Source organism: Astyanax mexicanus, chromosome 2 (assembly GCF_023375975.1).
Source record: "Astyanax mexicanus isolate ESR-SI-001 chromosome 2, AstMex3_surface, whole genome shotgun sequence".
Taxonomy (NCBI): Eukaryota; Metazoa; Chordata; class Actinopteri; order Characiformes; family Acestrorhamphidae; genus Astyanax; species Astyanax mexicanus.
The window spans coordinates 32683180-32700682 of NC_064409.1; the positions used below are offsets into that span (position 1 = coordinate 32683180).

General features: G+C 37.6%; 1 protein-coding gene across 1 annotated transcript in view; it reads left to right on the forward strand.

The window, feature by feature from the left end:
* plxnb2a.1 (plexin b2a, tandem duplicate 1) overlaps window positions 1-14411 on the forward strand; it is a 183416-nt gene extending 169005 nt beyond the window's left edge. Inside the window, exons 29-38 of the mRNA XM_007229723.4 lie at window positions 978-1134; window positions 1339-1439; window positions 2154-2238; window positions 5256-5407; window positions 6077-6237; window positions 9361-9508; window positions 9831-9895; window positions 10923-10998; window positions 11110-11184; window positions 12816-14411. Of these exons, the coding sequence (XP_007229785.3) occupies window positions 978-1134; window positions 1339-1439; window positions 2154-2238; window positions 5256-5407; window positions 6077-6237; window positions 9361-9508; window positions 9831-9895; window positions 10923-10998; window positions 11110-11184; window positions 12816-12920 (1125 nt within the window). The 3' untranslated portion in view covers window positions 12921-14411. The remainder of the gene's footprint in view (window positions 1-977; window positions 1135-1338; window positions 1440-2153; window positions 2239-5255; window positions 5408-6076; window positions 6238-9360; window positions 9509-9830; window positions 9896-10922; window positions 10999-11109; window positions 11185-12815) is intronic.
* The last annotated feature ends 3092 nt before the right edge of the window (window positions 14412-17503 follow it).

The window sequence follows — 17503 nt, forward strand, 5'->3', positions numbered from 1 at the left end:
CGAGGCGCCGAGTGGTCCAGCGGTCTAAAGCGCTGCCACTATGAGCAGGAGGTCGCCGGTTCGAACCCCAGCTCATGCAGCTTTGCCATCAAGCTGCCGGCGTCAGAGGGAGCAAAATTGGCCCTGCTCCCTCTGGGTGGGTAGATGGCGCTCTCTCCCCACATCACTCCTACGGGGATGTCTGCAGCACAGGGCGTCTGTGAGCTGATGTACTGGAGCCGAGCCGCTGCGCTTTCCTCCGAGCGCGCTGGCTGCTCGGTAATGCTGCATCAGCAGCAGCTCGAAAAGAAGCGGTGGCTGACTTCACATGTATCGGAGGAAGCATGTGCTAGTCTTCACCCTCCTGGTGTGTTGAGGTATCACTAGTGATAGGGGGAGTCCTAATGAATGGGTTGGGTAATTGGCCGTGTAAATTGGGGAGAAAATGGGAACAAATTAGAAATAAAATAAAAAAATAAAAACTCTCCTGTTTCCACCAGAACTGTCCGTCAGAACAATAAATTATTGTGGTCTAAAACCAGGTGTTTCAGTTTCATTCTGCAACAGCACACCTTTTTTTCTTTTGTCAATGACCAATCACAGGTCTTGTTGCATACTGTCCTCATATGCACATGTGCATGACAGAGAGAGAGAAGCCCCTGCGCAGTGTTGTTCGTTTTCTGTGCAATTATATTACATTAGTCTTTACAAATAGTGTGCTAAGGCTTTTAATCAGCTGTCATGATTATTGTGCAAGCTATTATGACATATAATTCACAAGTTAACATGCTTGACAAAATGCTTAATTAACTTATGATACTTCCTAATGAAGTATTAAATGGCAGATAATTGTCAGTGACCGCTCTGATCAGACATAACAGCTTAATATGAAATCTAAATTGAAATGTAAAGTGATTACAGAGTTTGTTGGTGTATAAATAACACTGTTTCAATATGTAGGCTCTAGTGGTGAGTGAGTGCTTGTTATCTCCTCTCAGACGCTGCAGGTGCTGGTTCATGGAGAGGGTCCTGATGTGACTCCAGTGAAGGTGCTGAACTGTGACACCATCTCCCAGGTGAAGGAGAAAATAATTGAGCAGGTTTACAGGAACCTTCCCTACTCTCAGAGACCCACAGTGGACAGTGTTGCACTAGGTAGGTTACTGCCATTCAGTTAGCATGACTATTACTATAGATTTAAGTGATGTTTTTCTGTAAAAATACAAGTTTGTTTAAAAGTGTGACATTACTTACATTTCTAAACTTTTTTTGCATAGAATATGTACAGTATGTACATGACATTTACATTGTACTGGACCTTTAATTGTATGAGCTGTAAAATGCACTTTTTGTCCTCAGAATGGCGTCCTGGTTCAACAGGGCAGATTTTGTCTGACCTGGACCTGACATCACAAAAGGAGGGCAGGTGGAAACGTCTCAACACTTTAGCACATTACAACGTGAGTACTAACACAAAACTATCAAAACATTTCACACTTAACAATTAAACTTTCCTAAATGTTCTATTTATGGCTTCCTTTGTAAAGTATACTTAACATGGAAAAGTACATACTTTAAACATAAAAAATATTACGTATATAAATACATACTAAGTGTACTATTTTGGAACAACTTATGGGAACGTAAGTGTATTTCAATTTCAATTAAGCTATATTTAAATATAACAAAAGCATTATATTGTGCTTTTGAGTTATTCAATATCAGTTTATGGAAATACAGAGAAAGTATATTTAATGTGTGTTTTCTGAAAGTATGTTTTTTTGTATTCTTTACCTAATTTAACCTTTTTATTGCTCTCAAGTATACTTTTATACGTTTTTATTAAGAAAAAGCTAGATACAGACAGACAGACAGAGACGGTCTGTCCGTCTGTCATACCGAAGGAAATGTAGGGACTTTATTTATGTACATGCAACTTTATTTTGTTTACAAAAATATTTCAACCATTGAAATTTGTGAACCTTTTTATAATCCTGATCAAGATTTCCCCTATTCCTTTTATTACAGGCAGAAAACCTCTATATTTATCTGCAGGAAAAGTGTTATGTATAAAGGATTGGTCCTTCAAGTAGTTTTACTAGCTTAACTAGCTAACTGTCCTTTATCTCTGAGTTTGAAGCTAATGGATGTTATAATGCATGTTATTTTTGCAGGTGAGAGACAACGCCACTCTAGTCTTGTCCAGAGTTCTGCATACGCAGCAGTCTTTCGACCAGAACCAAGACAGCCATGAAGAGAGTAAGTTTATATTTCTGTGCAAAATTAAACAACACAGTATACAAAAAAAAAAATAACACGTTTCCAGAATAATAAATGTTTCCAGCCATGGGGAAAAAACAGATATAGACAGGCTGATCTATTTTTCTTGTCATCTTTTTGTCCATTTGCTTAGGACATAATTTGTCAGTGACAGAAACTAAATAAAAACGTTTTACTTGATCTGGATTGAGGTCGAAATGAAGTGATATAGTCTTGCATTTGAATTATGCTAACTGGAGATTATAAGCCACTATTATTTGTTAGCTATGTTAGATCCAGTGTGACTCCTTCTCATACTTCAGATGCCAGACTGCTCCATGTTTGGGGTATAATTGAGTAAATAAGGTTGTTCACTGAATGCTGCTTTAGGCCTTTGAAGGAAGTTAGTAAGTTTGGAGGAGGATCTGAGGACTTTTATGTGGAGCTGGTGCCAAAGTGACGCAATGCTTGGGCTGTGTTAGATGTGTGACTAGTGTAAAAGGGCACTGGTGGAACAAAAGGCGTCGGAGTCCTGGCAGCCCCTCAAGCAAACTGTTCTGCAGTTATGCAAAACCTCTGACTGCTCCTTCATTTTAAAAACAAACAGCAGCCCCGGCAGAAACGACCCGAGTGTGCAGCAGTGCAGGAAGGAGCAGAGTTGATGCAGGAAATCTTGGGGAAGCGACATTTAAGATGTTTGGCTGAGCATGAGATTGATTGCAGATTAGAACCCGGGTGCGTGGAATGAGCGCTCGCAGGTGTGAGCACAGCGCTGTGCTTTAGGTTGCCTTTACTGATTAAAATTTGAAGCAGGTAATCAGTAATCCGTAATGGGATCCATGTTGAAACATAACGGTTCAAACCCAGGGGAATGGGGAGACATGCTTGTCACAAAGAATTAGAGGTCTAGCATTGGAAATTACAATATATTAGTTTTTGAAAAAGTCTTTTGAGTTTTTGTTTATGAAAAAGTTAGTGTTCGTTAGTTTCAGTGTTTGATAAAGTTTAGATCAGCATAGGTGTACAGACTGTTCACTATGGCATTTGTTAATTACATTATATTATATTTATTGCAACTAATTGTACAGTAAATAAACAAGACCTCAATATTTGTTGTCTTTTCATTTTATCCATTGCTTTTCCATGTATGCTTATTTGCATATGAATTAACTTGTACCATTATATATTAGCCAGTCTCATAATGAATGGACCTTAAAAGGTGAATTCATTATCCGTTTCATTGTTTTTTTTAAAGGGTGTAATTGCATTATACTACTATTATGATGAAAAGGCAGATTTATTTATCAGCACAAAATACTGGTTTGCAGGGAAAAAAGCAACAAATCTAATCTAAAACAGCACACACTGTAAATGTAATGTAATGCTTCTGGCTGTGTTTATTTGTTTGGTAGTTAAATATTTGAGTAGTTTGGGGACGAGAGCCTACTTCTAGATGCTCATCTTAACTGAAGTGCATCTTTCACTTGAAGCTAAGTAGATTTTAATGAAGGAATATTCTTTCGGCTCATAGTCAAGATTTCCATATTGGTATTGGGGAAGGAAAATGATTAAAGGGATTTCTGACAGCAACAAGACACACCTTATATTGACCAAATGCTTTTGGTTGATCATTCCTCTTAACATAATTAGTATTATAGTGAATTAGGGATGTGTTAAATGTGTTGTCTGTTGGCACAGTTCTGGCTTTTTAGCACAGTCCACATGGTGTGGGTGTGGTTGAGGTCAAAATAATGCTTAATTTTAAGTCTGCTTTATCCATTCCACCCCAACTTTAATGTGTGTTTGGAGTCATTATCCTGTTGGCAGCATCCAGAGATGTCCAAATTATAATAGTCTTGCTGCTGGTTTGAGGTTATACCGAAAACAATGGATGTCCTTCTTCTCCACTATTACATTCACTTTAAATACAGTCAAATAACACAGCCCCTGAGTTTGATGCTGCCACCACCATGCTTAACAGATTGTACTCTTTTTAATCCTCTAAACAACCCTCTCGCTGTTGTGGTTCAACAACTCAACCTCTCTGACCTGAATGTAAAATGTTCCTGTAGATATATATTTTTTATATGTGTAGACAGCTTCCAAACTTTTAAAGTTTAAACTTTAACTTTAGCTCAACTTAGTGTTGTTTTTCTGCAGCAGGTTTAGCCTCACTGAATTAATAATCTGTGGGTGTATGTGTGTCTTGTCCCTGTATGTATTATTGAGACACTGTGTTGTTTTAAATATATGGAGTATGCAAGTTAACTTTTCTGCCACAATCGTAGGTGTGTAAATAATTATGTACAGCGCCAGTCAAATTTTAGACTGCTTAAATAGACAGCTTTGCACATCTAGGCATTTTCTCAGTCAGCTGTATGAGGTAGAGTAACATGAAATGGCTTTCAGTTAACAGCTGTGCTGAACTTGTCATGAGTTAATTAGTTAAATTTCTTGTCTCTTAATGTGTTTGAGAGCATCAGTTGTGAAAAGGCAGAGTTAGTATATAGTGAATAGCTCTATTTGAGTAATGTTCTAATATATGAGAAAAGAAGCTGCCTTTAAAGTATCCTCAAGTGCAGTCACAAAGACCATCAAACATTATGATGAAACTGGCTCTCATCAGGACCAGCCCAGGGAAAAAAAACTTAGTGTTACCTCTGTTGCACAGGAAAAGTTAATCAGAGTTACCAGCCTCAGAAAACACAAGTTAATAGCTCCCTAGATAAGAGCCACCTAAAAGCTTCTTTTTTTAACAATGTTACATTGCTGCATGATTCCTTATGTGTTCCTTCATAGCCTGAATGACTTCAGTATCAGTACAATGTAGTGGAGAAAAAAAAGAACATTAATTGACTTTTGGTACTGTATAAGAAAATCATCGTATTTCGTAAAAGCTGTAATGGACCCGACAGTGTTTTTAAGGAGGCCTAATTAACTAGTTTATATTATATTGGCCATCGTAGACACTTGACTTTCATGTGTCAGTAACAGACAAGTGTTGGCATGTTTTCTAGGGAGCGCTCTGCTGGAGGATGATAAAGTGTTCCATCTGGTGAGGCCAGCAGATGAGCTGGACGATGTGAAGTCCAAAAGAGGCAGCATGAAGGACAAAGCCACCACTAAAGCTATCACTGAGATCTATCTGACCAGGCTGCTCTCCATGAAGGTACATTTGTAAGAGAACATTATAGAGAATGGTTATTTAATTTAGACGGCTGATTCATAACATTTGTTGTAATTAAGGCAGCAATGAGTTTCATATTTGTCTTAAAAGTCACAACCACAGGAATTTCTACTTCAAAGCTAACCGGAATGTATAGTTGTTTTTGTTGTTAAGATTTGAGTGCTATAAAGCTAGAGATACAACTGATATAGCTGCTACGCACAAAACTTTCAGTAGAGGCCTCCAACCATAATGGCAACAACACATCATACACCTAGGTAGCCTGTCTTCAAAACCTACCACCATGTTGATGCTGCATTCGTGAGTGCTGCACTGCCTCTAGCGGCTTTGTGTGGACAGTACCTCAAGTAAACAATATATTAATTTCTGTTGATGCTCACAACCAACTCACAAAATGGACGGAGGATACACAAGGCAGCAATCATGTTGTACACTAGCAAATAGTTAACAGTATATCTCTGTCCTGAGTTAGAGAAGCTTCAATAAATGTGCAAGTACTGTTTTTCTTCTCATCCTGGGTTCTTGGAAGTGAGGGGGAAAATAATTACACAGTGAAAGTGTAAACTCTGGGGGGGGGCTAGATTAATTAGAAGATAAATTACACTTGGCTGTGAAGATTACAGCATCTTTGTTTGTGTGTGTGTGTTACAGGGCACGCTGCAGCAGTTTGTGGATGATTTCTTCCGCAGTGTTTTGTGTACAGGTACTGTGGTTCCTCCAGCCGTAAAATACTTCTTCGATTTCCTGGACGAGCAAGCGCACAAACACGAGAATGTAGATGAAGAGACCATCCACATATGGAAGACCAACAGGTGTGTTTTACAATCTTCACAGTGCCATACAGAACACTAATGAAGAGCTTTGATGTCTTTGTGATTCCTTAAACACTCTCTAAAAGGAATTCCTGTTCAAAACACTTCCACACATTCCACCGCCCTTCAATTATTGTTTACTGATTAAGCAGTTCTATTTAAGTGATTTTTTCGATTCTTCAGATATGGCAGTAATTAAACCTGGTTGTGGTTTGAAAAAGGATGATTAATCACAGTTTATTTATTGGGGCAACCATTTTTTTCACAAAGGGCTGGAATAGTTTTTTTCCCCCTTAATAAATGAAATCATCATTTAAAAAGTGATTTTTATATTTGCTCAGGTTATATTTGTATGGTATTAAAGTTTGTTTGATAATCTAAAAAATGTAAGTATGACAAAAATGCACAAACAAAAAGCACATATTTTATAGATTTAGAAAATTAAAAAGATTGTGCTCTAAAATTCACAGAATATACTAATCCTTAACAGTAAATCTATGTTTTCCACTACCATTGACTACCAAGGCTGAACTCACTGAACTTCACTCACAGGTTTTCTTAGTGCTTGACCAGAAACTCATTTTACAGTGCGCCTTAAATCTCCACTAGCCTGTCTGTGTCCCGGCCCAGAACAGCCGCCGAGACGTGAGCGGAAGTTCTCTGAACCCAGTACAGATTGAATTATTCAGGCTCTGGCGAGTGCAGATGAAATCTTCACGCCGTGTCTTGTTTAGTAAGCACTGAGGAGACTGACAGGCGTATTCTCCATAAGCATACGGAAGTGTAGCCCTCACCAGAGTGCATGCATCTGTTCCGCTTCTGGCTTCTCTGTGTTTGGAGTCAGGTGCAACCAGAGTCTCTGCATCACTGAGCTCCCAGAACAAAAAGGAGATAATTGCGTTCTGTGTTAATGTGTTGAGCTGGGGCTGGGGCTAGAGGTAGAGCTGGGGTATGTGCTGTATGAGATGGATTTTCTCCAGCTCCAGGACTGTGGGAGATTTGGCATCAGATTATACATTCTTAAAAAGCTCAGCCAGGGTAAACCTGCAGCAGCTCATTAGGAATTCAACTCCAACTTTGTACTGCAGTCCATTTCTGTGCTCCTCTGTGACCAAAGAAAGAGCAGGAGAAACCAGACTTATTATAATGAGACTGTGAGAGAGCACATTCACTGCCTTAAGTTAAGCTTGTGTTAAGTTAAGAGACTTAGAAATGAGACTTTAAATGTGTTTAAGAATGCCTTTTTTTATTTGGCCCTATAAGGCACATTATATATGTGGATTATAAAGCGCACCCGGTTATAAGGTGCACTATCAATAAATGTTCTATTGATAGTGCGCCTTATTTCTATTAAAAAATGGTCTATTTTTATAGATAAGGCACACCGGATTATAAGGCACATTTTATGCGACTCTAGTAAGGCACAGGGGTGTTGCAATTTTTTCCTTCTTATTCAGCAGGTCTTGCCGCTGGGTGGCGAGACCAGTAATGCTAAGCTAAGTAAACAAATAAAAAAAAAGTAAAAAAAAAAAAAATCAGACAGAGCAGTGGATAATGATCTACACAGATTTCTCTCCTGAAATGTTAAGCGCTTCTGTTTATTTACAGTAACCTTCGATTTTCAGATTTCTACTAAGGCTGAAGCATTAGCAGCTAACCACTAATGGTAATGCTAATGCTGCTCCAGCAGTGATAGCCGGGGTTAGCAGCAGGCTACAGGCCAATAAGAGAGCTAGCACTTAGCGCAATTAGCAGCTAAAGATCATACTGCTGGAGAACTAAACTGAAAGTTCTGTATAACGATGTACTGGCTTTACTGCTCCTCACAACCTGATCGGCAAAATTCATACATAGAGCGTACTGATGATTGTTGGGGAAAATTAAAGGATTTTAGATGTGTCTTATAGTGTGAAGAATATGCAAATTAATATTATAAAAATTCTGTACAAAATATCTTAATGGCTGCTCATAGCTGGTCAGCTATTACAGTTAAAATGGCTATCCCCAGCTACACAGGGTATTATTAATTGTATAGTTAAAATTCTCTATATATTTTTTTTATTATTATTTATTTTTGGCACATCAGGCTTGATCTCATGAGAGTGAAAGCATGTGCAATTTATTATTTATACCAAGCTGTTCTTTAATTTTTTTTATTTTAATTTTTATTTGTATTTTACTTTGATTTGTACTTTGATGTAAAAATAAGTAAGTATGATCATTAGTTTGGACTGAAAAAGGCTTAGGCTTTTTCAAGCCTGTTTACAATCCTATTCATTTGTCTTACAATGAAACATGCTGATATCTCTTTAATAATGTGTATTTTCTATTGCTGTAGTCAAAACACTGAGTCTTGACACTTAATGATTATTTTGGCCCTCTGCACAATTAGGTAGCTGAATAAATTCTAGCCAGTTAACTTTAAGTCTTTTTATTTAGCCTCCATCTTCTGCTTTCGATGTTCTCTGTGAGTAGCCACTGTGTTTAGTATAGTGAGCTGGGTATATGTAAATTTAGGGGTGTAAATATTAACCAGTCAAGACTGTTATGTAACAGTGTTGAGGGTTTTAAAATCTGTCTGCTTTAGCTCTGTTTACAGATGGCACAAAAGTTTCTCAACAACGCAAATCTGTATAGTGTAATAGTTAACAACATTCTTCTCTCCGTGGCAGACAACGGTTCAATTCCCTAGCTGGGCAATAACAGCACACTGCATTAGTATGAGTCACTCTGGGTGAGAGCAGCAGGCAGTGGCAGATAGAGACTTAAGTACAGTTTATTGGTAAAACCATGACAATATGCTAAGGCTAAATAGGTTATTAATTGTTAAAATTGCAACATTTTAAAATATGTTAAAAAGTCTTAATATAGTAAATATGGTATAGGATTAAAGTAGTTAGCCAGTGCAAGTAGGTTATTCAACATTAGTGCGCATCTAATGTAAGCGTTTTGGGGTCTTTCACTCTTTTGGGCCCTAGGCAGCCTAGTACAAAAAGATTGCCCATGTAATTAATGATGCTTTTATGATTAAAAAAAAAAAAAAATTCAGCACTTTTTGATGAAGAATGTGGAGCAGCATGTTACAGATATATGACTGTGCTGTGTGTGTGCTGTGATTTACAGTCTGCCTCTGCGGTTCTGGGTGAACATTCTGAAGAACCCTCACTTCATATTTGACGTTCATGTGACTGAGGTAGTGGATGCCTCGCTGTCCGTCATTGCCCAGACCTTCATGGATGCCTGCACCAAGACTGAGCACAAACTGACCCGGGTACGTTTATGACTAGACACAGCATTCTGGGAAATTTACACTGTCTAAACATTTGTAGAAGTATTGATCGGTTTGCTCCTGCTTTCTGCAGTACACTAATGTTAAGAAATTAATATAACTAAATGTCCTTTAATTAATATTTTAATTTCCTAATTGGATACTATTGGTAACACAGTACATTGGTAGTTTACACATTTTTTGAATGCTGTATATTCGTTTTATGTATGAAATGAGATGTTCTCTAAATATGTTGTTCTATTGTTATTGATTTTTATCTTCTATTTCATTAAATCTTTCACATTTTCTTTACTTTTTCTCTTAGGAGTCCCCAAGTAATAAGCTCCTCTATGCAAAGGAGATATCCACGTATAAGAAGATGGTTGATGAGTGAGTTTATTCTCTCAGTGTTTCTTGGAAATAGGAAAATATTATTCTGTATGTACACCCCTCACATGTTTGTAAATATTTTATTTTAGATTTTTCATGGGACAACACTTAATATATACCACTTTGATACAATGTAAAGTAGTCAGTGTTCAGCTTGTATAGCAGTGCAAATTAGCCGTTCCCCTTAAAATAACTCAACAAAAGGCCATTAATAGTTGAACTGCTGGCAACAAAAGTGAGTGAAAATGTCCAAATTGTGCCCAGTTAGCCATTTTTCCTTCCCATTGTCATGTGACTCATTAGTGTTACAAGAACTCAGGTGTGAATGGGAAGCAGGCATGACAAATTAGTAATTTTGTGGACAAATCTTTCATTTTGACCACTGGATATAAAACATGGCAACAAAACTCTGAGGAACAGAATTGTTGGTCTCCACAAAGATGGTCTGGGCTCTAAGAAGACTGCTAACTAAAACTGAGATACTCAGAGCACTTTGGCCACACACTGCATTATCTGTCTGCACATGGCGCTGTCCTAGAAGGTAGCCTCTTCTGAAGCTGATGCACAAGAAAGCCTGTAAACGCTTTGCTTAAGACAAGCAGTCCAAGAGCATGGATTACGGGAACCATGACCTGTGAAGTAAATTAGTTTGGCTCAGATGGTCTCCAGCATGTGTGGCGGCACCCTGGCGAAGAGTACCAAGAAAACACTCCCTAGTCCACAGTCAGGCATGGTGGTGGTAGCATCATGCAGCCCAGACCATGAGTGCTTGCAGCACTGGGGAGCTGAATTGCAACATGTTCTGTGACATTCTCGAGCAGAACATAATCTACTATCTTCAGGAACTGAGCCGCATAACAATTTAACAACTTAATAACGAACCGCAAAGTGTAATATCTTCAGGGTTGTCCCATGAAAATATATAATAAATAAAAAATGTCCAAAAATGTGAGTGCTGTACTCATTTTTGTGAAATACTGTATATATGATCTCTCTCGCCCTAACTATATCTTTTTTTACCTTGCAGTTATTACAAGGGCATTCGTCAGATGGTGTCAGTCAGTGACCAGGACATGAATACACACCTGGCGGAGGTTTCACGGGTGAGGGATTTAGGGAGTGTGTGTGTGTGTGTGTGTGTGTGTGTGTGTGTGTGGCAGAGAGCATGTTGTTGGTGTTTTAATGGTGGAATAACTTTTTTTTTTTTTTTTCAGTCTCACACAGAGAAGTTGAACACCCAGGTCGCATTGCACCAGCTTTATCAGTATGCCAGCAAGTACTATGATGGAGTAAGTCTCTCTCTCTCTCTCTCCCTCTCCCTCTCCCTCTCTCTCTTCCTCCACCTCTCCTCCCTTTCTTTCTCAGACTCAGATTTTTACACAGTCATTTAAAAGTTAGCAATCTCTCGCCACATTAAACATTAGAACATTAGACACAACGTTGTTGTGTGTTTTTGTAATCAGTATTCCACATAACTTCATTAGGTAAAGCAAATTAATTACTGAAACACTTTAAATGTTACTTATCAAATGTTTTGACATTTTATCTGCCTTATTATCGGTTCATTCTGGCCTCATTCTGCTTGTTTATTTAAAGCAACAGTCCTTAATATTTTTCTTTTAAAAATCAAACAAACAGTAGTATTCCTGAGTGGGGCAAAAGTAAAATATTATAGCAAATGGTGTCTGTGTGCTTCTGCTACCATTCCTGCAAAGATATATTCATTTCAAATACATGGTATCTGGTAGGTACCAGGACCTTTTTTTTTTTTTTTTTTTTTTAGCTAAAACAGCTTTTCCCATTTGAGCAAACATGATGCTGCTAATGTCACTTATACAATAGTTACTGAGAACATGTTGATATCAGAACCGAAACACAGTCTTCATATGCTCATTTACAAATCACTAAAAATAATAAAATAAATGCAGAAGTAGAACAGAAGACCATATTTTACAGATTATGACCCTGCAGGCACATAACAGTATTAGACGTTATCCTGGCATAAAATTTTGGTCATCTGACATCATGACCAACATTCAACCTGAAATTAACTTCTGTTGACGTCTGGTGGTCAGCTGGGAAGGCACACCATATTATAAGGCACACTATCCTTAAACGGATATTTTCTGATCTATTTTCATACATAAGGTGCACCGGATTATAAGGCGCATTTTTAAACAACAATAGTAAGGAATAAGGGTGTTGCCATGTTTTCCTTCTAATTCAGTAGGTCTTGCCGCTGGGGGTGCCTAAGTAAACAAAACTTTTTAAATTCCTAAAAAATGCTTGATCTACACAGATTTCTTTACTGAAAACCGTTTATTTGGGTCAGTAAAGTGCTTGTGTTTTTACAGTAAGCTTAGATATCCAGTATTTTAGCGTGTTTAGCAGCAGTGCTAGTGAATACTGCCCGACAGCACTACACTGTGGAACCCTGAGTGTACCAATAACTTGTAGCTTGTAGCTTAATACCAGTAGCTTGTTTTAACATGGAAAACACGCAGACTACAGTCCAATATACTCACCTCTAAACGACAAAAGAGCTAGCGCTGTGGTTAGCGGCTAATTCTAAAACTGATCCAGCCTCAGTGCTGGAGAAACTTCACTAAAGCTCCTTTATAACGCTGCACTTCAGTGGAGTGGCTTCACTGCTCTTTACAACCTGACTGGTAGAATTCATACATGAGGCACACTGGACTATGTATATATATAGTCCGAAAAGTAAAAAAAGTAGTTATTCATATTAGAATAATCTACACCTAATTCTGGACACAACTCAGTGTTTTTTTGTAAAATTACAAAAGACTAATATTTGAGCTTCATTTTTCTTTGCATTTATAGGGTTTTACACTGTTGAGGGATTGGAATGGTGATTGAAAACTTTTGATCAGTAGAGTGATTCTCTGCGATTTCTCCACAGATCATCTCGTCACTGGAGGAAGATCCTGCGGCTCAGAGTAAGCAGCTGACTCTCCGACTGCAGCAGATTGCAGCAGCGCTGGAGAACAAAGTCACGGATCTTTAGTGCAGAGCCTCAAAGGCTGGGTGGAGCCCCTCGCACTTCAGCCCAGGACAAACCCACCCTCCCCTCCTCTTCCCTCCCCCCTTCAGGACTCCAAAACTGAGCTGAAAGTTCGATATGATATGGAGCCTCCCTTTCTGATGAAAGCTGCAATCTTGTACCATGTTAATACACGTTATTACATTTTTAATTCATATCTCTACAGCGCGTTTCTACACGTCTTTTGTTCTGAGTACTCAGTTCGGACTGAACGAGCTAAAAAATGAAAGGACTACGGATGGCTCTGAAGTCTCGTTACGGTACTCGGCCGATCTTTTCCGGCCACAAGGAATTTCAGTGTCGGTTTTGCAGTTCCCCTAGTAATTAATGTCTATTCTTCCTGTGTGAATGGAATCAGATAGTATTATATGTATATATATTTTTACACGCGTAAAAAAAATATATATATAAATTTTATTGTTTAGTTGACGACCACTGCATCTTTTTACAGCAAATAACTGTGGAGCAACGTCTGTCACATTCCTTCTTGAGGTCACTTCATGTGGAATTTATGTTGCCTTGGGTGTCTTATGGGTGTAAATGCAGTACGACTGTATGCATAATCATGCCTTTAAAGAAGATGTTGCTTTTATTTTCCTTCTGTTCTGTGTTGGTGATTTTCGCATGACCAGATGCTTTGTCCAATCCTTTTTGCCGCTGCTAGATTATGTTAAGAGAAGATGTATATGAGGAGAGTTGTTGGCCAGGAGAGGGTAGGAATCTCTCCACTGCTTTGGTTAAAGGTACCACAAGTCTCATACTGTTCATGTCACCCAAAGTAAACTCCCAGAACATTCCATACCTGCCACAATATTGCGTTATTTAAGAATATTCTTTGCATTCCACATCCATCCATCATCACAGGTTATTAGTCCAGGTCCATTTGTCCACCATTTAAAAGTCTGATGTGTCGTTTTTTAGCAAGCATTTTTTTTGTTTTAGCTGTTTTTAACGCCTTTACTTTTTTGTAATCATGAACTGCAGCACACAGGACTTTGCGTACATTTGTTTTATTTTTTTGGAACATTAAACTTTTTTAATTCTTTGTTACAACCGCCGTAAGATCTGCTCAACTAGGAGGAGCGCCTTGTCATCCTAAACATCGACAAAGAGATTTTACACATTTTGACCTTTTGATTGTGTCGAAGCTCGAATGTTGCTATTTCTCTCACCATCTGCTCTTCTAGCCTCTTGAAAAGCGGTTGATTACAAATAGCTCTGATTGCAAGGCATGACTGGCTGTAATTTGGAAGGACAAAGAATAAGTCAGTGATTAAATACATAAAAGGACTTAATTCAGCTGAACAAGGCCTTCTAATCTTTCACTTGTTAAAAAAAAAACTGTGCAATTCTTAGAACTGTCACTGTGGAGTTTTATGTTGATTTTAGAGCTTACCAAAGTTTAGTACTGTTCTGAACTGTCTGTGTTTAATCATTATTTTCCCTTTAAACTTTTTTTTGAGAAAAAAAAAAAAGAATTGTTTATCATGTTTTAGGTCCTAAAGGCCGAGTACAGGACTTGTTATCGACTAAGTGCGTTTTATCTTGCTAATTGATGGTACTTATGATTCAACGGTCTGACTCAGATGCTCCATGCACTACACATATCAATAGATGTCTATGCTGTGTATTTTTATTATTATTATTCTTTTTTAATGAATCCAGACTTTAAATCTCTCCATCCTTCCTGTTCATGATTTTCTTTTCTGTTTTACGAGAACGCATCGGCATATTGTGAATTCTTCGGTTTTGCCATTTATCTATCAGGAAGTGCCTTAATGAAACATGAGTAATAATAATCAGAGCTGTGGTGATTGTGGCTGTATTCGAGACTGCAATAGTGACTAGGTTTTTTGTACAATATGCCATTTTGCGTATGTGCCTGTATGTGAGAAGTGCCACTATGGTTTGCTTAAAGCTGGTCAATGTTTTAAAAGGCAGTGAAGAAAAAATGTATTAAAAGTATGTTCTTTGCCTTAATCTTCTCTTAGTTTCCTCATTCAATTACTGAAGATCAGCCAGATGCACATCACAGCAGCAGCAGCAGAAGAAGAGAAAAACAGCTGTATTAATGCAATGAAGGTAGAAAGAAAAAAAGGATACCACTGTGCATTCTAATCTTTACTCCTTTCACATGTGTCGGTCTTAAAATATTACCAAAATACAAAAATAAACTAAGTTGACTGCAGATATTCAAAGTAATTCTGACCTCAATCTTAATGATGCAGTTCAAGACAACAGAAAGTGGTAAGCTTGCATGCTATGCTGTATAATACTCTGAAATGTTGTTGATTAGGTGACTTTTAAAACAGAAAATCCTTAACCAATAACAGCCCATTACTGAATATTGATGCTAATTCCAAATTGAATCAGATCAATTCAATGAGCAGCTCTTTCGTGTTTTTTTATATTCAAGGTTAAAGTCCTCATGTAATGTAAATGACATGTAAATAACGTTTTCTTAACTTGTATTTCAAGATTTTATTCTAGAAATTGTCAGAATTAGTTCTATAGAACTAATTAAAGCATTTGAATTCCTAAAACGGATAGAACAGAACAGGCCAGAGCTGTATAAGCAAATAATACACATTTAAAATGAGTGCATTTTATCTCCAGCACTCACCCAGCACCCCTGATCATACATTTAACCACTATGCTGTAATGCTCTTAGGATGTTCAGTATATGTCACTTAGGACACTTTATTAGTTTAAATGACAGAGAGGACAGAGTGCTGTTTGGAACTTTACACAGATGATTTTAAAGGGTTACCTCACGTTACCTTGGGTTTTTTTGGGTTAAGCTAAAAAACAGAGGTTTCCAATTCATCTGTCTGAGGTACAACCTTATTTTAAAAAATGTATCTGGTGAGTCTTAATTGATTTAGGCTATTATCTGAAAAAATTGTTTGATTATCTAAAAAACAAATTTAATTTAATAATTAAAAAAACGAATGTTATCTGTAAAGGGGTAAATACTGTTTTATCAATACTGTATTTGTGTTTTAAAGTAAGCATATGGAGAAAGAACCAGGGTTGGTTGGGGGTAGGTATATATTAGGAGTGTAATGGTACAGAAAATTCATGGTTCGGGTTCACATCTCGGTTTAAACCCCATGGTTCGGTACGTTTTCGGTACATTTTCGTTATAGTTGGTGGAAAAAAAAGAGGATGAGCATTCTGTATAGCCTCACCTTTATTAAATTTATAATAACAATGGAACTTCATTAGAAGCATGTTTTGTTTTTGGGGATGAAATGTTGTAATAAAATGTTTTGTTCGAGCATTTTTATTAAATGCTTGAAACCAGGGTTCTCTCCTACTGTCAACAACAGCATTACTTTAACTGCTTAAACTACAAATATTTTTACTAAGCATATTTCTGGATGGATTTCGGTGTTTTGAGTTCTTTTTAAGGAATATCAGCATTAGACTGTTAAAATACAGTTATATTAATAGTGTCATTCACTTAAATATTCATCAAAATCATGATTTGTTTTAATGCTGGAATTTCCCAGTATTACTGTGAGGGGACAGTAATAATAGTGTAGTGTGATTTGTGTATACAGTGGTGTAGACAGATGGCACGAGAGAGAGAGCATGAGTGCCTAACCCTGCATTCACACTGAAAAAAAAACAGGCAACCATTATTTTTCAGTAGCAGCACAGCGACAGTTGTGGACAGTTTAAAAGATCTGCGTTTCTGTGCGCTCTCTGCTTGTGAAGTCCAACTTCCAGTCAGAGTGAAACTGCTCAGAGCAGGCTAAGTCAGTCAGTAGTATATATCTGCAGAACTGGAGACTGCAGTTTTAGGACCACAGTTTCAGAACCGCAGTTCTAGGACCCTATGTTTTCGCAACACTGCCACCTAGCGAAATTAATCACTTACTACTCCTTAATATAATATCACCACTTTAGCTAACTACTAACACTTTTTAATGTTTATTTCACCCAAATATTACTTTGTCTTAGAATTAGTCTTAGAACTCCCAACCACATATCAGAGACAAGGAAGACTTGGGTCTATAATATGTATTTGATATCTGAAATGGAGCTGGACGATATTGTAAACAAAAAAAAAATCACAATATTCTTTAACTATATGAGCAATTCTCAGTTATGATTACGATTTACGATTTTCAGTTCTTATTCATAAAAAAAAAATTGTACACAGACAGCACCATTTAAAATAAGGCATAACTATTTTTCCCTTCAAATTTATTTTGAAACTTTTTTTTTTATTTTTACGAATAGTAAGTAGCCCCCTTCAAACTCGTACAGTTTTTATATTATAGATGGTACAAACATATCCTACTTATATTTCAGTAATACAGTATAGGAAATTACATGACACGACATACATTCTGACTGTAGTGTGTCGTGTCCACGACCACTTCGCTAGGTGGCAGTGTCGCGAAAACATAGGGTCCTTAAACTGGGGTCCTGAAATTGCGGTCTTAAAACTGCAGCCTCCGGTTCTGCAGTCAGACCCTTCTCAAGTCAGTAGCGAGTTGCTAATAGCAACAGTACTGCAGCTACAGTTTCCGGGT